This window comes from Oncorhynchus masou, chromosome 29, assembly GCF_036934945.1.
Source record: "Oncorhynchus masou masou isolate Uvic2021 chromosome 29, UVic_Omas_1.1, whole genome shotgun sequence".
Taxonomy (NCBI): Eukaryota; Metazoa; Chordata; class Actinopteri; order Salmoniformes; family Salmonidae; genus Oncorhynchus; species Oncorhynchus masou.
The window spans coordinates 74,446,624-74,467,656 of NC_088240.1; the positions used below are offsets into that span (position 1 = coordinate 74,446,624).

The 21,033-nt window shown below is 47.0% G+C and overlaps 1 protein-coding gene across 2 annotated transcripts in view; it reads left to right on the plus strand.

The window, feature by feature from the left end:
• Positions 1-21,033, plus strand: part of LOC135520513 (basal cell adhesion molecule-like) — a 120,976-nt gene that overhangs the window by 87,084 nt on the left and 12,859 nt on the right. Inside the window, exons 5-16 of one of the 2 annotated variants that reach the window (XM_064946116.1) lie at positions 694-790; positions 3,315-3,497; positions 3,901-4,022; positions 4,207-4,354; positions 4,508-4,623; positions 10,665-10,806; positions 14,332-14,456; positions 14,601-14,742; positions 14,907-14,942; positions 15,512-15,532; positions 16,115-16,256; positions 16,857-16,953. In XM_064946116.1, the coding sequence (XP_064802188.1) occupies positions 694-790; positions 3,315-3,497; positions 3,901-4,022; positions 4,207-4,354; positions 4,508-4,623; positions 10,665-10,806; positions 14,332-14,456; positions 14,601-14,742; positions 14,907-14,942; positions 15,512-15,532; positions 16,115-16,256; positions 16,857-16,953 (1,371 nt within the window). The remainder of the gene's footprint in view (positions 1-693; positions 791-3,314; positions 3,498-3,900; positions 4,023-4,206; positions 4,355-4,507; positions 4,624-10,664; positions 10,807-14,331; positions 14,457-14,600; positions 14,743-14,906; positions 14,943-15,511; positions 15,533-16,114; positions 16,257-16,856; positions 16,954-21,033) is intronic. The other variant, XM_064946118.1, reaches the window with a different exon arrangement.

Consider the following 21,033-nt stretch of genomic DNA (forward strand, 5'->3'; position numbering starts at 1 on the left):
CAATGTTCTTATGTTCTTCCATTGTCTTCTAATGTTCTTCCATTGTCCTCTAATGTTCTTCCATTGTCCTCTAATGTTCATCCATTGTCCTCTAATGTTCTTCCATTGTCCTCCAATGTTCTTCCATTGTCCTCAGATATTATTGCATTATCCTCTAATGTGATTCCATTGTCCTCCAATGTTCTTCCATTGTCCTCAGATATTATTCCATAATCCTCTAATGGTCTTCCATTGTCTTCCAATGTTCTTCCATTGTCTTCCAATATTATTCCATTGTCTTCCAATGTTCTTCCATTGTCATCCAATGTTCTTCCATTGTCATCTAATGGTCTTCCATTGTCCTCTAATGGTTCTCCAATGTTCTTCCATTGTCATCTAATGGTCTTCCATTGTCCTCTAATGGTCTTCCATTGTCCTCCAATGTTCTTCCATTGTCCTCCAATGTTCTCCATTGTCCTCTAATGGTCTTCCAATGTTCTTCCATTGTCCTCCAATGTTCTTCCATTGTCCTCCAGTTGCTGAGTATCTTTCCCCTTCTCTCTCTCTCTCTCTGTGTGTGTGTGTGTGTGTGTGTGTGTGTGTGTGTGTGTGTGTGTGTGTGTGTGTGTGTGTGTGTGTGTGTGTGTGTGTGTGTGTGTGTGTGTGTGTGTGTGTGTCTGTGTCTGTGTCTGTGTCTGTGTGTGTGTGTATCAGGTGGGCCAGTGTGTGAGCCATAACGGTCACCCCCAGCCCAGGATCATCTGGTTCCAGGACTCCAAGCCTCTGCCTGAGGTCAAGGACAACAAAGAGAGTGAGTATACACTACTACTACTACTACTAGTAGGTAAGAAACGCAACCCAAGCCAACGACAGTAATACAAACAATCCCGCACAAAACCTAGCGGGTAGTGCGAGATTAACTGATTAACTAAACTAGATACAGGTGAACACAAGACAGACAAAACCAAACGAAAGAGGAAAAGGGATCAGTGGTAGCTCGTAGGCCAGGGGACAACATCCGCCGAGCACCGCCCGAACAGGGAGAGGAGCCACCTTCGGTGGAAGTCGTGACAGTAGGCAAAAACTTAGTCAACTTAAAATGATGTGTTTTCTCAACTTGTCTGGTGTGTTGATTCAACTAGAACTGGTTCTCTGTTCATCTTACCTAAAAAGTACCAGTTACACACACTGTGCATTTAACATGTTTTCAACTTACATATTTGACACATGAGGTCATACATGATTACATTTTGCATGTTCATGTATACAGTAATTATTATTCAATTTCCTTACCTGGGATTTGACCTCACAACCTCTTGGTTCAGGGCACTCCGATCTTCCTACTGCGCCACCATGTAAAACAAAACCCAGCTATGGGAAATGTTACTTTTTAATAATTAGTTGAAACAACTAGATTTTTTTTAATGTCCGCTTCATATGGAAATACTGTATTCTAGTCAAGGCCGTGCTATTTAACTTTTGCTGTACACATACTATTCTACAATATGTATTCTACAGACATATTACATATTCTATCCATATGCTGTCCATAATTTCTATATATACCGTCATATATTCCATTCCCCTACTTTTGAAATAGTTGTTTATTGTTGTGTATTGTTGTGAATTGTTAGATATTACTGCACCGTTGGAGCTATGAACACAAGCATTTCGCTACACCCACAATAACATCTTTTATAGTTGAAGTCATACACCTGAGCCAAATACATTTCAGCTCAGTTTTTCACAATTCCTGACTTTTATTTCCTGTCTTAGGTCAGTTAGGATCACCACTTTATTTTAAGAATGTGACATGTCAGAATAATAGTAGAGAGAATTATTTATTTCAGCTTTTATTTCTTTCATCACATTCTCAGTGGGTCAGAAGTTTACATGGAATCAATTAGTATTTGGTAGCATTGCCTTTAAATTGTTTAACTTGGATCAAATGTTTCGGGTAGCCTCCCACAAGATTCCCAAAATAAGTTGGGTGAGTTTTGGCCCATTCCTCCTGACAGAGCTGGTGCAACTGAGTCAGCTTTGTAGGCCTCCTTGCTCACACACACCTTTTCAGTTCTGCCCACAAATCTTCTATAGGATTGAGGTCAGGGCTTTGTGATGGCCACTCCAATTCCTTGACTTTGTTGTCCTTAAGCCATTTTCCCACAACTTTGGAAGTATGCTTGGGGTCATTGTCCATTTGGAAGACCCATTTGCGACCAAGCTTTAAATTCCTAACTGATGTCTTGAGATGTTGCTTCAATATATCCACATCACTTTCCGTCCTCATGATGCCATCTATTTTGTGAGGTGCACCAGTCCCTCCTGCAGCAAATCACCCCCACAACATGATGCTGCCACCCCCGTGCTTCACGGTTGGGATGGTGTTCTTTGGCTTGCAAGCCTCCCCCTTTTTCCTCCAAACATAACAATGGTCATTATGGCCAAACAGTTCTATTTTTGTTTCATCAAACCAGAGGACATTTCTCAGAAAAGTACGATCTTTGTCCCGATGTGCAGTTGCAAACCGTAGTCTGGCTTTTTTATGGAGGTTTTGGAGCAGTGGCTTCTTCCTTGCTGTGCGGCCTATCAGGTTATGTCGTTTTACTGTGGATATAGATACTTTTATACCTGTTTCCTCCAGCTTCGTCAAAAGATCCTTTGTTGTTGTTCTGGGATTGATTTGCACTTTTCGCACCACAGTGCATTCATCTCTAGGAGACAGAACGCATCTCCTTGCTGAGCAGTATAACGACTGCGTGTTCCCATGGTGTTTATACTTGTGTACTATTGTTTGTACAGATGAACGTGGTACCTTCAGGCATTTGGAAATTTATCCCAAGGATGAACCAGACTTTGTTGAAGTCTACAATTTTTTTTCTGAGGTCTTGGCTGATTTCTTTTCATTTTCTCATGATGTCAAGCAAAGTGGCACTGAGTGTGAAGGAAGGCCTTGAAATACATCCACAGGTACACCTCCAATTGACTCAAATGATGTCAATTAGCCTATCAGAAGCTTCTAAAGCCATGACATCATTTTCTGGAATTTTCCAAACTGTTTAAAGGCAGAGTCAACTTAGTCTATGTAAACTTCTGACCCACTGTAATTGTGATACAAAGAATTATAAGTGAAATAATCTGTCTGTAAACAATTTTTGGAACAATTACTTGTGTCATGCACAAAGTAGACTGTAATGTATGTATACTTCAGAGGGAAGTTTATATACAGTTAGGTTAGAGTCATTAGAGTCACAGCTGCATATCCCGGGAATTCTGTCTCATTCTCGTCATTGTAGTCAGCCCCTTCTGTTCTACCTCTCTATCTCCCCCTCCAGAGGTGTACATGGTGCCGTCAGTGGTAAAGGAAGCATCTGGTCTGTTCACCATCACCAGCACTCTGATGATGCAGCCCCAGAAGGCTGACAAGGACAGCGTGTACCACTGCACCGTGGAGTACAGCATGCCCAACGACATGATCAAACAGATCGACTCTGACACCTTCTCCCTCACCCTCAACTGTGAGTGGCTGTCTGTATCGGTCTCCTCACTCTCTCTCATTCTTGCGCCCTCCTACTCTTTCCTTTTCTCTCTTTCTCTCTGTCTGTCTGCCTTACTCTTTTCTTTCTCTCTGTGCTCTCTGTCCATCATCCACTTCTCATCATGTTATGTCAGAGACTGCAGTCCTGAGATCAGCCTGTCATTCATCACCCCTTTGAACTCTTTGAACCCTCCCTCCCTCCCTCCCTCCCTCCCTCCCTCCCTCCCTCCCTCCCTCCCTCCCTCCCTCCCTCCCTCCCTCCCTCCCTCCCTCCCTCCCTCCCTCCCTCCCTCCCTCCCTCCCTCCCTCCCTCCCTCCCTCCCTCCCTCCCTCCCCCACTCCCACGCCATCCCTCCCCCTTTCGCTCCTTCGCTCTTATCCAGATCCCTCTGAGACAGCGACCTTTGTCCTGGCGAACAATGAGCCAATCAGAGAGGGTGACGAGGTGAAGATGATGTGTGAGACAGATGGAAACCCTCAGCCTGAGTTTGATTTCTCCAAGGATGTAAGGACAAGCACACATGTACTGCATTTCAGACTATACAGCAATGCAGCTATACACAAACCCTACAGTACTGCCATAGTACAACCTGTTCATCTCTTAAATCATTGAATAATTTCTCTCTCTCTCTCTTTCAACCCCCCCTCTCTCCACTCGCTCCCTCTTTCTTGCTCTCTCTCATGCTCAGGGGATAAACATTAAGGAAGGAGTTGCAGGGGGACTTTTGACTCTGAAGTCCGTCAAGCGTTCGGATGCTGGGGTGTACAAATGTATGGCCACTGACTTTGATAACCTGGATGCTGATCTTAATGGAGAAGTCACCCTCTCTGTCCACTGTGAGTATCCATCCATCCTCCGGTCTCCCCTGAGGCGGTATGCTTTTGATCCCAGAACATAATCCATTTGACATGATTCTCTTTCTCTTCACCACCCTCTTTCTCTCCCTCCTCCCCCTCTTTCTTTGTATCCCTCTTTTCTCTGCCTCTCAGACATTGACCCAATGAGTGTGAGGCCTGCTGGTCCATTGTCGACAATGATGGGAGACATGGTGGAGCTGCAGTGTAAGACCAAGGCCTCAGATTCACACACCGTCCAGTGGAAGAAGGCAAGTCCAGTCCACCTCTCCCTGCTTCCTAAACTGTGTTACTACCAGTCCACCTCTCCCTGCTTCCTCCCTGTGTTACTACCAGTCCAACTCTCCCTGCTTCCTCCCTGTGTTACTACCAGTCCACCTCTCCCTGCTTCCTCCCTGTGTTACTACCTGTCCACTTCTCCCTGTTTCCTCCCTGTGTTACTACCAGTCCACCTCTCCCTGCTTCCTCCCTGTGTTACTACCAGTCCAACTCTCCCTGCTTCCTCCCTGTGTTACTACCAGTCCACCTCGCCCTGCTTCCTCCCTGTGTTACTACCAGTCCATCTCTCCCTGCTTCCTCCCTGTGTTACTACCAGTCCTCCTCTCCCTGCTTCCTCCCTGTGTTACTACCAGTCCATCTCTCCCTGCTTCCTCCCTGTGTTACTACCAGTCCACCTCTCCCTGCTTCCTCCCCATGTTACTACCAGTCCAACTCTCCCTGCTTCCTCCCTGTGTTACTACCAGTCCATCTCTCCCTGTGTTACTACCAGTCCACCTCTCCCTGCTTCCTCCCTGTGTTACTACCAGTCCACCTCTCCCTGCTTCCTCCCTGTGTTATTACCAGTCCACCTCTCCCTGCTTCCTCCCTGTGTTACTATCAGTCCACCTCTCCCTGCTTCCTCCCTGTGTTACTACCAGTCCATCTCTCCCTGCTTCCTCCCTGTGTTACTACCAGTCCACCTCTCCCTGCTTCCTCCCTGTGTTATTACCAGTCCACCTCTCCCTGCTTCCTCCCTGTGTTACTACCAGTCCACCTCTCCCTGCTTCCTCCTGGTGTTACTACCAGTCCACCTCTCCCTGTGTTACGACCAGTCCATCTCTCCCTGTGTTACTACCAGTCCACCTCTCCCTGTGTTACTACCAGTCCACCTCTCCCTGTGTTACTACCAGTCCACCTCTTCCTGCTTCCTCCCGGTGTTACTACCAGTCCACCTCTCCCTGTGTTACTACCAGTCCACCTCTCCCTGTGTTACGACCAGTCCATCTCTCCCTGTGTTACTACCAGTCCACCTCTCCCTGTGTTACTACCAGTCCACCTCTCCCTGCTTCCTCCCGGTGTTACTACCAGTCCACCTCTCCCTGTGTTACGACCAGTCCATCTCTCCCTGTCTTACTACCAGTCCATCTCTCCCTGTGTTACTACCAGTCCATCTCTCCCTGCTTCCTCCCTGTGTTACTACCAGTCCATCTCTCCCTGCTTCCTCCCTGTGTTACTACCAGTCCATCTCTCCCTGCTTCCTCCCTGTGTTACTACCAGTCCACCTCTCCCTGTGTTACTACCAGTCCATCTCTCCCTGCTTCCTCCCTGTGTTACTACCAGTCCACCTCTCCCTGCTTCCTCCCTGTGTTACTACCAGTCCACCTCTCCCTGCTTCCTCCCTGTGTTACTACCAGTCCATCTCTCCCTGCTGCCTCCCTGTGTTACTACCAGTCCATCTCTCCCTGCTTCCTCCCTGTGTTACTACCAGTCCACCTCTCCCTGCTTCCTCACTGTGTTACTACCAGTCCACCTCTCCCTGCTTCCTCCCTGTGTTACTACCAGTCCATCTCTCCCTGTGTTACTACCAGTCCATCTCTCCCTGCTTCCTCCCTGTGTTAATACCAGTCCATCTCTCCCTGCTTCCTCCCTGTGTTACTACCAGTCCATCTCTCCCTGTGTTACTACCAGTCCACCTCTCCCTGCTTCCTCCCTGTGTTACTACCGGTCCACCTCTCCCTGCCTCCTCCCTGTGTTACTACCAGTCCACCTCTCCCTGCTTCCTCCCTGTGTTACTACCAGTCCACCTCTCCCTGCTTCCTCCCTGTGTTACTACCAGTCCATCTCTCCCTGCTTCCTCCCTGTGTTACTACCAGTCCATCTCTCCCTGCTTCCTCCCTGTGTTACTACCAGTCCACCTCTCCCTGTGTTACTACCAGTCCATCTCTCCCTGCTTCCTCCCTGTGTTACTACCAGTCCATCTCTCCCTGTGTTACTACCAGTCCATCTCTCCCTGTGTTACTACCAGTCCACCTCTCCCTGCTTCCTCCCTGTGTTACTACCAGTCCACCTCTCCCTGTGTTACGACCAGTCTATCTCTCCCTGTGTTACTACCAGTCCACCTCTCCCTGTGTTACTACCAGTCCACCTCTCCCTGTGTTACTACCAGTCCACCTCTCCCTGCTTCCTCCCGGTGTTACTACCAGTCCACCTCCCCCTGTGTTACTACCAGTCCACCTCTCCCTGTGTTACGACCAGTCCATCTCTCCCTGTGTTACTACCAGTCCACCTCTCCCTGTGTTACTACCAGTCCACCTCTCCCTGCTTCCTCCCGGTGTTACTACCAGTCCACCTCTCCCTGTGTTACGACCAGTCCATCTCTCCCTGTCTTACTACCAGTCCATCTCCCTGTGTTACTACCAGTCCATCTCTCCCTGCTTCCTCCCTGTGTTACTACCAGTCCATCTCTCCCTGCTTCCTCCCTGTGTTACTACCAGTCCATCTCTCCCTGCTTCCTCCCTGTGTTACTACCAGTCCACCTCTCCCTGTGTTACTACCAGTCCACCTCTCCCTGCTTCCTCCCTGTGTTACTATCAGTCCACCTCTCCCTGCTTCCTCCCTGTGTTACTACCAGTCCACCTCTCCCTGCTTCCTCCCTGTGTTACTACCAGTCCACCTCTCCCTGCTTCCTCCCTGTGTTATTACCAGTCCACCTCTCCCTGCTTCCTCCCTGTGTTACTACCAGTCCACCTCTCCCTGCTTCCTCCTGGTGTTACTACCAGTCCACCTCTCCCTGTGTTACGACCAGTCCATCTCTCCCTGTGTTACTACCAGTCCACCTCTCCCTGTGTTACTACCAGTCCACCTCTCCCTGTGTTACTACCAGTCCACCTCTTCCTGCTTCCTCCCGGTGTTACTACCAGTCCACCTCTCCCTGTGTTACTACCAGTCCACCTCTCCCTGTGTTACGACCAGTCCATCTCTCCCTGTGTTACTACCAGTCCACCTCTCCCTGTGTTACTACCAGTCCACCTCTCCCTGCTTCCTCCCGGTGTTACTACCAGTCCACCTCTCCCTGTGTTACGACCAGTCCATCTCTCCCTGTCTTACTACCAGTCCATCTCTCCCTGTGTTACTACCAGTCCATCTCTCCCTGCTTCCTCCCTGTGTTACTACCAGTCCATCTCTCCCTGCTTCCTCCCCGTGTTACTACCAGTCCATCTCTCCCTGCTTCCTCCCTGTGTTACTACCAGTCCACCTCTCCCTGTGTTACTACCAGTCCATCTCTCCCTGCTTCCTCCCTGTGTTACTACCAGTCCACCTCTCCCTGCTTCCTCCCTGTGTTACTACCAGTCCACCTCTCCCTGCTTCCTCCCTGTGTTACTACCAGTCCATCTCTCCCTGCTGCCTCCCTGTGTTACTACCAGTCCATCTCTCCCTGCTTCCTCCCTGTGTTACTACCAGTCCACCTCTCCCTGCTTCCTCACTGTGTTACTACCAGTCCACCTCTCCCTGCTTCCTCCCTGTGTTACTACCAGTCCATCTCTCCCTGTGTTACTACCAGTCCATCTCTCCCTGCTTCCTCCCTGTGTTAATACCAGTCCATCTCTCCCTGCTTCCTCCCTGTGTTACTACCAGTCCATCTCTCCCTGTGTTACTACCAGTCCACCTCTCCCTGCTTCCTCCCTGTGTTACTACCGGTCCACCTCTCCCTGCCTCCTCCCTGTGTTACTACCAGTCCACCTCTCCCTGCTTCCTCCCTGTGTTACTACCAGTCCACCTCTCCCTGCTTCCTCCCTGTGTTACTACCAGTCCATCTCTCCCTGCTTCCTCCCTGTGTTACTACCAGTCCATCTCTCCCTGCTTCCTCCCTGTGTTACTACCAGTCCACCTCTCCCTGTGTTACTACCAGTCCATCTCTCCCTGCTTCCTCCCTGTGTTACTACCAGTCCATCTCTCCCTGTGTTACTACCAGTCCATCTCTCCCTGTGTTACTACCAGTCCACCTCTCCCTGCTTCCTCCCTGTGTTACTACCAGTCCACCTCTCCCTGTGTTACGACCAGTCTATCTCTCCCTGTGTTACTACCAGTCCACCTCTCCCTGTGTTACTACCAGTCCACCTCTCCCTGTGTTACTACCAGTCCACCTCTCCCTGCTTCCTCCCGGTGTTACTACCAGTCCACCTCTCCCTGTGTTACTACCAGTCCACCTCTCCCTGTGTTACGACCAGTCCATCTCTCCCTGTGTTACTACCAGTCCACCTCTCCCTGTGTTACTACCAGTCCACCTCTCCCTGCTTCCTCCCGGTGTTACTACCAGTCCACCTCTCCCTGTGTTACGACCAGTCCATCTCTCCCTGTCTTACTACCAGTCCATCTCTCCCTGTGTTACTACCAGTCCATCTCTCCCTGCTTCCTCCCTGTGTTACTACCAGTCCATCTCTCCCTGCTTCCTCCCTGTGTTACTACCAGTCCATCTCTCCCTGCTTCCTCCCTGTGTTACTACCAGTCCATCTCTCCCTGCTTCCTCCCTGTGTTACTACCAGTCCACCTCTCCCTGCTTCCTCCCTGTGTTACTACCAGTCCACCTCTCCCTGCTTCCTCCCTGTGTTACTACCAGTCCATCTCTCCCTGCTGCCTCCCTGTGTTATTACCAGTCCATCTCTCCCTGCTTCCTCCCTGTGTTACTACCAGTCCACCTCTCCCTGCTTCCTCACTGTGTTACTACCAGTCCACCTCTCCCTGCTTCCTCCCTGTGTTACTACCAGTCCATCTCTCCCTGTGTTACTACCAGTCCACCTCTCCCTGCTTCCTCCCTGTGTTACTACCAGTCCATCTCTCCCTGTGTTACTACCAGTCCACCTCTCCCTGCTGCCTCCCTGTGTTATTACCAGTCCATCTCTCCCTGCTTCCTCCCTGTGTTACTACCAGTCCACCTCTCCCTGCTTCCTCACTGTGTTACTACCAGTCCACCTCTCCCTGTGTTACTACCAGTCCATCTCTCCCTGCTTCCTCCCTGTGTTACTACCAGTCCATCTCTCCCTGCTTCCTCCCTGTGTTACTACCAGTCCATCTCTCCCTGTGTTACTACCAGTCCACCTCTCCCTGCTTCCTCCCTGTGTTACTACCGGTCCACCTCTCCCTGCCTCCTCCCTGTGTTACTACCAGTCCACCTCTCCCTGCTTCCTCCCTGTGTTACTACCAGTCCACCTCTCCCTGCTTCCTCCCTGTGTTACTACCAGTCCATCTCTCCCTGCTTCCTCCCTGTGTTACTACCAGTCCATCTCTCCCTGCTTCCTCCCTGTGTTACTACCAGTCCACCTCTCCCTGTGTTACTACCAGTCCATCTCTCCCTGCTTCCTCCCTGTGTTACTACCAGTCCATCTCTCCCTGTGTTACTACCAGTCCATCTCTCCCTGTGTTACTACCAGTCCACCTCTCCCTGCTTCCTCCCTGTGTTACTACCAGTCCACCTCTCCCTGCTTCCTCCCTGTGTTACTACCAGTCCATCTCTCCCTGCTTCCTCCCTGTGTTACTACTAGTCCATCTCTCCCTGTGTTACTACCAGTCCACCTCTCCCTGCTTCCTCCCTGTGTTACTACCGGTCCACCTCTCCCTGCCTCCTCCCTGTGTTACTACCAGTCCACCTCTCCCTGCTTCCTCCCTGTGTTACTACCAGTCCATCTCTCCCTGTGTTACTACCAGTCCACCTCTCCCTGCTTCCTCCCTGTGTTACTACCAGTCCATCTCTCCCTGTGTTACTGCCAGTCCATCTCTCCCTGTGTTACTACCAGTCCATCTCTCCCTGTGTTACTGCCAGTCCATCTCTCCCTGTGTTACTACCAGTCCATCTCTCCCTGTGTTACTACCAGTCCACCTCTCCCTGTTGTGAACTTGTTACTGGGTAAGGAATGTGGTTGTACTGAGCAGGACTGAGTTTTTGTGAGAAACCAGAGAGGGCATGGAAGAACAAGAGATAAAGAAGTGTGTGTGTGTCCAACTGTCCCCTAACCTCATACCTGTGTGTGTTCAACAGGGCTCCACGGTGCTGTCCCAGACTGGTGTCTTGTCTCTAAAGTCGGTGACATTCGCTGAAGCTGGCGAGTACTCCTGTGTGGGTGCAGTGCCCTCTGTGCCTGGGCTCACCGCCAAGGCCAGCGTCAATCTCACCGTCTCAGGTACACAGAAGCACACACACACACACACACACAACCATGTGTTAGTGACCCTGTGGTGGTTCTGGGATTTTTCAGATAGGACTACAGGGCTTGTTAATGTATAAATAGATCATAAGACTCAGATGGAGTAAAGGAAGTGGTGATGGTCAGTATATCATAACACTCAGATGGAGTAAAGGAAGTGGTGACGGTCAGTATATCATAAGACTCAGATGGAGTAAAGGAAGTGGTGATGGTCAGTATATCATAAGACTCAGATGGAGTAAAGGAAGTGGTGATGGTCAGTATATCATAAGACTCAGATGGAGTAAAGGAAGTGGTGATGGTCAGTATATCTTAAGACTCAGATCGAGTAAAGGAAGTGGTGATGGTCAGTATATCATAAGACTCAGATGGAGTAAAGGAAGTGGTGATGGTCAGTATATCATAAGACTCAGATGGAGTAAAGGAAGTGGTGATGGTCAGTATATCATAAGACTCAGATGGAGTAAAGGAAGTGGTGATGGTACAGTATATCATAAGACTCAGATGGAGTAAAGGAAGTGGTGATGGTCAGTATATCATAAGACTCAGATGGAGTACAGGAAGTGGTGATGGTCAGTATATCATAAGACTCAGATGGAGTAAAAGAAGTGGTGATGGTCAGTATATCATAAGACTCAGATGGAGTAAAGGAAGTGGTGATGGTCAGTATATCATAAGACTCAGATGGAGTAAAGGAAGTGGTGATGGTACAGTATATCATAAGACTCAGATGGAGTAAAGGAAGTGGTGATGGTCAGTATATCATAAGACTCAGATGGAGTACAGGAAGTGGTGATGGTCAGTATATCATAAGACTCAGATGGAGTAAAGGAAGTGGTGACTGTCAGTATATCATAAGGCTCAGATGGAGTAAAGGAAGTGGTGATGGAACAGTAGATCATAAGACTCAGATGGAGTACAGGAAGTGGTGATGGTCAGTATATCATAAGACTCAGATGGAGTAAAGGAAGTGGTGATGGTACAGTATATCATAAGACTCAGATGGAGTAAAGGAAGTGGTGATGGTCAGTATATCTTAAGACTCAGATGGAGTAAAGGAAGTGTTGATGGTCAGTACATCATAAGACTCAGATGGAGTAAAGGAAGTGGTGATGGTCAGTATATCATAAGACTCAGATGGAGTAAAGGAAGTGGTGATCGTCAGTATATCATAAGACTCAGATGGAGTAAAGGAAGTGGTGATGGTACAGTATATCATAAGACTCAGATGGAGTACAGGAAGTGGTGATGGTCAGTATATCATAAGACTCAGATGGAGTAAAGGAAGTGGTGATGGTACAGTATATCATAAGACTCAGATGGAGTACAGGAAGTGGTGATGGTCAGTATATCATAAGACTCAGATGGAGTAAAGGTAGTGGTGATGGTCAGTATATCATAAGACTCAGATGGAGTAAAGGAAGTGGTGATGGTCAGTATATCATAAGACTCAGATGGAGTAAAGGAAGTGGTGATGGTCAGTATATCATAAGACTCAGATGGAGTACAGGAAGTGGTGATCGTCAGTATATCATAAGACTCAGATGGAGTAAAGGAAGTGGTGATGGTACAGTATATCATAAGACTCAGATGGAGTAAAGGAAGTGGTGATCGTCAGTATATCATAAGACTCAGATGGAGTAAAGGAAGTGGTGATGGTCAGTATATCATAAGACTCAGATGGAGTAAAGGAAGTGGTGATGGTCAGTATATCATAAGACTCAGATGGAGTAAAGGAAGTGGTGATGGTCAGTATATCATAAGACTCAGATGGAGTAAAGGAAGTGGTGATGGTCAGTATATCATAAGACTCAGATGGAGTAAAGGAAGTGGTGATGGAACAGTAGATCATAAGACTCAGATGGAGTACAGGAAGTGGTGATGGTCAGTATATCATAAGACTCAGATGGAGTAAAGGAAGTGGTGATGGTCAGTATATCATAAGACTCAGATGGAGTAAAGGAAGTGGTGATCGTCAGTATATCATAAGACTCAGATGGAGTAAAGGAAGTGGTGATGGTCAGTACATCATAAGACTCAGATGGAGTAAAGGAAGTGGTGATGGTCAGTATATCATAAGACTCAGATGGAGTAAAGGAAGTGGTGATCGTCAGTATATCATAAGACTCAGATGGAGTAAAGGAAGTGGTGATGGTACAGTATATCATAAGACTCAGATGGAGTACAGGAAGTGGTGATGGTCAGTATATCATAAGACTCAGATGGAGTAAAGGAAGTGGTGATGGTACAGTATATCATAAGACTCAGATGGAGTACAGGAAGTGGTGATGGTCAGTATATCATAAGACTCAGATGGAGTAAAGGAAGTGGTGATGGTCAGTATATCATAAGACTCAGATGGAGTAAAGGAAGTGGTGATGGTCAGTATATCATAAGACTCAGATGGAGTAAAGGAAGTGGTGATGGTCAGTATATCATAAGACTCAGATGGAGTAAAGGAAGTGGTGATGGTACAGTATATCATAAGACTCAGATGGCGTACAGGAAGTGGTGATGGTCAGTATATCATAAGACTCAGATGGAGTAAAGGAAGTGGTGATGGTCAGTATATCATAAGACTCAGATGGAGTAAAGGAAGTGGTGATGGTCAGTATATCATAAGACTCAGATGGAGTAAAGGAAGTGGTGATGGTCAGTATATCATAAGACTCAGATGGAGTAAAGGAAGTGGTGATGGTCAGTATATCATAAGACTCAGATGGAGTACAGGAAGTGGTGATGGTCAGTATACCATAAGACTCAGATGGAGTAAAGGAAGTGGTGATGGTCAGTATATCATAAGACTCAGATGGAGTAAAGGAAGTGGTGATGGTCAGTACATCATAAGACTCAGATGGAGTAAAGGAAGTGGTGATGGTCAGTATATCATAAGACTCAGATGGAGTAAAGGAAGTGGTGACTGTCAGTATATCATAAGACTCAGATGGAGTAAAGGAAGTGGTGATGGTCAGTATATCATAAGACTCAGATGGAGTAAAGGAAGTGGTGATGGTCAGTATATCATAAGACTCAGATGGAGTACAGGAAGTGGTGATGGTCAGTATATCATAAGACTCAGATGGAGTAAAGGAAGTGGTGATGGTCAGTATATAATTAGACTCCGATGGAGTAAAGGAAGTGGTGATGGTCAGTATATCATAAGACTCAGATGGAGTACAGGAAGTGGTGATGGTCAGTATATCATAAGACTCAGATGGAGTAAAGGAAGTGGTGATGGTACAGTATATCTCTTCCTGTGGTGGATTTGAATGATAATTTTTTTTCCTGACATTCTCTCTCCCACTTTCTTTCCTATCTATACCTCTCTGCACCTCCCTACCCTCCTCCATCACCCCTCTCTACCTCTCGTCCCCCTCCCTCTGTCTCTACCACTCTCCCTCCTCCATCTACCCTCCCCCTCTACCTCTACTACTCTCCTTTCCTGTGTCTTTACCTCTCCCTCCCCCTCTCTCTCTCTCCTCTCTCCCTCCCTCTCTCTAGGTAAACCTGAGATTGACACAGCTGTTGATGGAATGGTGGAGAAGGAGGGAGACATGGTGACTCTGTCCTGCTCTGCTCACGGACACCCTGCCCCGCAGTTCACCTGGACACCCTCAGGAAAGGAAGTGAGTTTGTGTGTGTGTGTGTGTGTGTGTGTGCGCATGTGTGCATTGTGTGTGTTGACAAAGCTTTGTGAAGTTATGTTATGAGCCCTTAGAACAACTCCTCTAATTAATTGTCATCTCTTACCCCATCTTTCTCACTCCCAGTCAGTGTCGGTGAAGGGTAACAAGGTGGTCAGTATGGTCATGCTGGAGGCCAGTGCTGCGGTCCTGATGGACGGGGTCACCTGCGAGGCCAGTAACGACCACGGCGCAGCCTCCCAGGCCTTCAAAGTCACCACCAAACAAGGTCAGTTCGGCCCTCCACTTCTCTTAACGTCCTTATCTCTCTCTCTCTCTCTCTCTCTCTCTCTCTCTCGCTCTCACTCCCGCTCTCTCGTTCTCTGTCCCTCTCCTCCATTGTGGTGTAACAGTAAACTGTAGTCTAACCCGCTTCCTCTCTTCTCCCTGCAGCCGTCGATCCCAACGCAGCCAATGATACAGGCAGAGGTAGACACTTATCCGTCTTCTTCCTCCTCCTTTCCTCCCTGCTGTCAGGACTCTGTGTTGTATATAGCCTGTAGTACTTCACCCTTCCTCCAAGCACTCTACTGTACTGTACATTGTATATTTCTCTATTACTACTGAACACTGTGGATATTGTATATTGTGTTTAGTTTGTCATCTTTGTATGATGTCTGTCCTAGACATCTTTGTATGATGTCTGTCCTATGTTCTGTGGATGCTGCGACTTTTCCCTCCCCTGGGGGGGTAATAAAGGATGATATTCTATTCTATCCTCTTCCACTCTCTTCTTTTCTTTTCTCAGCGTGTCTTTGTCACTCCTTTTTCCCACTGCGTTCTTCTCTTTCACTCTTTTTCCTCCCTGTGCTGTGCTTTTCAGTTGCTGTGGGCTTGTGAGTAGTTGTAACTAGAGTGTGTGTTGTGGTGTCTGTGTTTGTACACTAGTATGTGTGTTGTTGGTGGTTAGTGGGTGCACATAGTGGTGCGGTGTGTGTTGTTGCTTTGCTATGCAGTGGGTCTGAGGAACTGCCTTTCTTTCAAAATGCTGCTCAAAGGGAACCATGTGCTTAAAACAGGTCTGTACAAATACCTCTGTGTGTATGTGTGTTACATTGTGTGTATGCGATACAGAGAGAGAAAAGGTCTGTTTGTGAAATTGTGTGTGTGTGTGTGTGTGTGTGTGTGTGTGTGTGTGTGTGTGTGTGTGTGTGTGTGTGTGTGTGTGTGTGTGTGTGTGTGTGTGTGTGTGTGTGTGTGTAGGCCCCCCTCTTAGCCCCACCACACTATTGTCATCTCAAACTCAAAGCTGAACAAACCTCCCCCTCCCCTTTCCTCATCTCCCCGCCACCCATCCAATGTTCTCCTCCCAACACCACCCATCCCATTTCCGCCCCTCTACTCCCTCACCTACCTCTCACCTCTTCCATTACCCACCCCTACCCCGCCACTTCCTCCCCTCTCCTGTCTCCATCGCTGTCCCTCCCTCTTCAACCCTTCTCCCCCTTATCCCTCCTCACCTCCTACCCCCTCCCCCCTACCTCTTTCTCCTCTCACCTCACCCCATCCATCCCCTCTAACTTCACTTTCCATCCAACCTCTCCCTTCTCCACCTCTCCCCCCATGCATTCTTCTCTCCCTCCATCTCTCCATGCCTCTAGCTGATAAGCAGCAGGGTGGCTCCAGTGGCGTGGTGATAGCCGTGGTGGTGTGTGTCCTAATGCTGCTGCTGCTGGTGGCACTCCTCTACTTCCTCAACAAGAAGGGCAAGCTGCCCTGCAGCAAGAAGGATAATAAGGAAGTGTGAGTAAACAGGAGGGAGGCTAGGGTGGAGGAGAGTAGAGGAGGGGAGGGAGGGAGAGCTGAGGAGATGAGAGGAGGGGAGGGAGGGAGAGCTGAGGAGAGGAGGGGAGGGAGGGAGAGCTGAGGAGAGGAGGGGCAGGAGGTTAGGGTGGAGGAGAGGAGAGGAGGGGATGGAGGAGGGGTGTTGAAACTGTTTCTAAAGTAAGGCATTGTGATCATTGGAGTACAGACTATCTGTTCTCTTTACTTTACTTTGCCTCCCTCTGCTAACCCTCCTTCCTTTTCTCTCTCTGTCTGTCCATGTTCTCTCCTCCTATCAACCTATCCCTCTCTCTCTATGCTATCCCTCTCTCTCTCCCTCTGCTAACCCTCTTCCTTTTCTCTCTCTGTCTGTCCATGTTCTCTCCTCCTATCAACCTATCCCTCTCTCTCTCTATGCTATCCCTCTCTCCCTCTGCTAACCCTCTTCCTTTTCTCTCTCTGTCTGTCCATGTTCTCTCCTTCTATCAACCTATCCCCCTCCTATCCCCCTATCCCCCAACCTATCCCCCTCTCTCTCTCCCTCTCTCTCTATGCTATCCCTCTCTCTCTCTCCTGCAGGGAAAGTGGGAATGTGAATAATGACATTGTGGTGGAGATGAAGACAGAAAAGGCCAATGAAGAAGCTGGCCTCCTGAACAAGCCAGCAGCACAGCAGGTCAGAGGGCAGGGGTCACTGGTGGGACGGTAGTGGTAGGAGAAGGGGGGATTGGTTTAAATGTTTATATGCACAGTTCTTACATCAGAATAGGGTGATTCCCTTCTAAACTAGAACAAAACCATTTTCACAAAATTACATCCATAGAAGTGTCCTTGGGAGGAAGAATTGCTGACATGTATTTGACATTTGTATCTTATTAATGCATAATTGAGACATAATTAATTGAAGTTGGAATACTTGTGACATTTTGACCTTATCCAGGCCTCCTTTAAGACTCAAAGCAAAAGTTGGTGTTGTTAGGTTCTAATTCTCAGAGTAAATAACTCAACGGACAATAGATAAGCTTAACCAAGTTTAATTCTTCACAAAGGGTCCATACAGCTGGATTCAGACATCTCATGTTTCCACCATCACAAGTATATTTACTTCAATTTAGACTCTCCTCCTTCTCTCCAATCCTTACATATTTTATGGTCCAACAGGAAGAGGGTAATAGGGTAATAAACCATAATTTCTCTCTTCAGGGGATCTGATCTGACCTCACCCCCTCATTCGCCTAATCCACAGATGTCCATCCGTTTGTGATTGCCTCCCCTCTACTCAGCACATTCCAAAGCCATCTGGTGCCTACAGATAACCATTAACTTCTGATGTAAAAACCAGTCTCTTTCACCCCTCATATACTATACTTCTGAGTACAACAATGTTCCAAGTTTAACCCAGAATCTAACAGTCCCCTGTTTGGAACAATAGGTTACTAATGTTCAATTTACATAAACTTGGAAATGACTTATAAATGGACAATGATAACAAAACATAAACAAAAAAATAAAACATGATTATAAATGAACGAACAACAATAACAAAACATTCACTGTGAGGTTTACAAACTCAGAGACTTATGGCCTCTGTTCTGTGAACACACCATACCCAATCCTATTTCCATCTCTCATCACTCAACAGAATGACATTCCAGCTGAAGCAGTTGGCTTCCTCCCTTCCAGCTGAGTTGCTTTTAGTTTCTCCACTTTCTCCTTCTGGTTCCTAAGAGAGTTATAGCATTAGACTTGGAAAGCAACAAAAAGCCACACAAAACATAACAGTATTAACAATGTGTTAAGCTATGCATAATTATATATGCATGACTACAAAAGTCTGAGACCACTCTCTCTTTACCTGACTCTATGCCTCCAGGATACGTTTCTGCTGGATTCCACAAACTTGAAAGCCCTAAAAAGCCTCCTCATGCTTTTGCCCAGTCTTCCCCTTTCCCGGCCCTAGGTTCAGAGAGGTGTTCCCAAGCCATGTCATTTTCACTTTGTTCCCCATCTCCTCCATTGCCACCTGATAGGCAAGTGCGTATCCCTAATAAAGGTTCCATCCTCTTGAGGTAACTCAGCACTGTATATGCTTTCACATCAGTGCCCTCAAAATGTTGTTTAGAGTACAATTACCCCACCATCTATCCTCTTTCATATAATGCATTAACCAATACAGCAGCTAACCCAACCCAACCATAATGTTAAAGTAGCTCCTAGACCCAACCCATCTACATCTACATGTGTACAGTGGAATCTAGTCTCTTTCTAGCTCCACTTCGCTCTGCTTCCTCTGTCATGGTGTCTTCAAGCTCAGCCATTATGCCGCTGGACCTCACTTCTCGTGAGAACAATGCACCCACCGAGGAGAGACATGGCGATCTGTACCGCTGCAGGGGCTGTAAGGAGTACTGTGTGGACCAGACCAACACTGTGCCAACACCCCCTGCCTGGTGTATCTTGATGTACACTCAATCTCCAGAATTCAGCCCGTGCCCTTGGTTATCTCCTGCTTCTCATGTGCTGCTTTCTCCTGAGGATATACACACTGCAACACATTGGTCATTTCCTGACAACATAGACTCCCCCTTATGGCAAGATCACAAATTTGTGCCATTTGAATAACAGCCCCCGGTACTCCCATCAGTCTCCCAGTTACCAGCTACCCAGCCATTTGGCATGAGTCCTCATAAACTGATATCCCAACAATGCTACGAAAGTAACCCCTGCTACTACTAACATGGCCCATGACTATGGCCTCCTTCAATTACTGTCCCTACAGCGACTGCCGTGAGAATAACTACTGCATGTAATCTGTCAAGTGTTCGCCGGCTGTTAGAAATTGGGAAAGAGATGAATGAGTTGGAAGAATATCCAACCTAACAAAACTGAATCACGTGTTTCCTGGAAGTTGACCTTATTGTCTGAAATGCCACCACTATCTTTTCTACTCTCACCATGATCTGGGTATGGGTAATGTTTAGCTGTAGTTTAACCTCAATAGTCCCTATATTGTGCACAGTTAGCTGTCCTCCCTCTCCTATGAGCTATCTCCTGTAACAATATACATAGCCTCTGGGAATAATACCCCTCTATCACCACAACCTTCATTTATGAGCCCCCACAGATCTCCACTGCAGCAGTCACATTCCATCCCACTTAACAGCCCTATGTGATCATTCTGTCTCAAACACACCTCATGTACCTCGCCTCCTCCTACAGATACATTTGTACATATATCATTCCATCTAACCCATAACACACTAGTCACTACTCCTAATGCACTTCTACAGTAATAGACATACTAAAACATTCTCAAATCAATTAGTCAATATACATCAGTCCCTCCTCTGGAACAATGATCACTCTTATGGTTCCTGAAACCTAAAAACATATTGACTTGCAAAGGAAAGAGTGAAAAAGTACACGTTTAATAACTTCACACCACCCTTGATGCGACTAAAACTCCATTACGTTCTATACCCATGTGATGCTGGTCTCAAAGCCATCTCCTTCATTTTCATCCTGTGTGTAATCGCAAAACACAGACTATGAGCCTTGTTTGCAATTAATTGTACTGTAACATCCAGCCAGCTCTATGTATTGATGTGATTTAACATTAAAGTGTTGATGACATGGTAAAACAAAAGAGAACAAAATAAAACTTAATGGTCGACACAAACTATCAACCAGTGAGTTCTCTAACAACCTCCCTGTCAGAGGACACTTAGAAATGAGGTTTCTGCAGCCTCCCTCCGCCTAATAAATTTGCACAATGCCCTCCCCCCTCACCGTTCGAAAGCAGCTCTCTCTCGCTGTATCCGAATCATAACTACATTTGATAAATTATCCAACCCAAATTCAGAATGACAGTCCTTAGTGCTTACTTTGAGTCTAGTACTCGAATTCCAGCTTCTTAACTTAGCACACATCATCCCTGTTAGAATGTACATTTATAAATGGAACCTTATATTGCCGGTAATAACTCTTCTCATTACAGCCCCCCTTTGTCACAAGTGGCCTGAAAGATCAGTATCTCAATGCATCCTTAGTCTAAATTGTTTGTCATCCCTATTTAACATTTCTATATTTACTCAAAGACTAGGACCCCAGAGAACTGGTCATTTTCCCTTGGAACCCATGATACACAGCGTGTTTCAAAAACAACATGTTAAATAAAAAATAAACACATTCAAATAACCAATAAACTTATCTCATGGTAAAATAGATTAGAAGCGGGTATTTCCCATTCATTTTATAATTAAATCCCAAGTGTCTGTCATTTCTAGTGAGATTGATCAGGTCTCACCAAAAAGTCAGGATGCAGGGCATTCGACACCATTCAAATATTTCCTCTCCCTTTTCTTTCCCTGTCCTTCCGAAACCATTTCAAAACCTTCCAAACATTTCCATCCTTCTGCAGACCCAATTTAAAACCGAAGTGAAAAGACCCCATCCAAAATAAATCCCACAGTATCGATACCACTAAAGCATATTCGTCACCAGTAAAGTGTGTGTGCGTGTGGTGAACCGTAGGTCAAAAACACACATGAACAGGCCTCACTTATTATCTGGAACTCTGTTTATGGCCTAATCCAGATACTTTTATACTTAAAACCGCCAAATATTACTAACTGCTATCCCCACTACCACAATCTCCAGGGACATTTCTAAGAGAGATAATGAAACACCCTCTTTTGGAAAAGAAAGTGAACATTTTGTTAACATTCACTATGCTACATTTTAATCAGCAATCCAA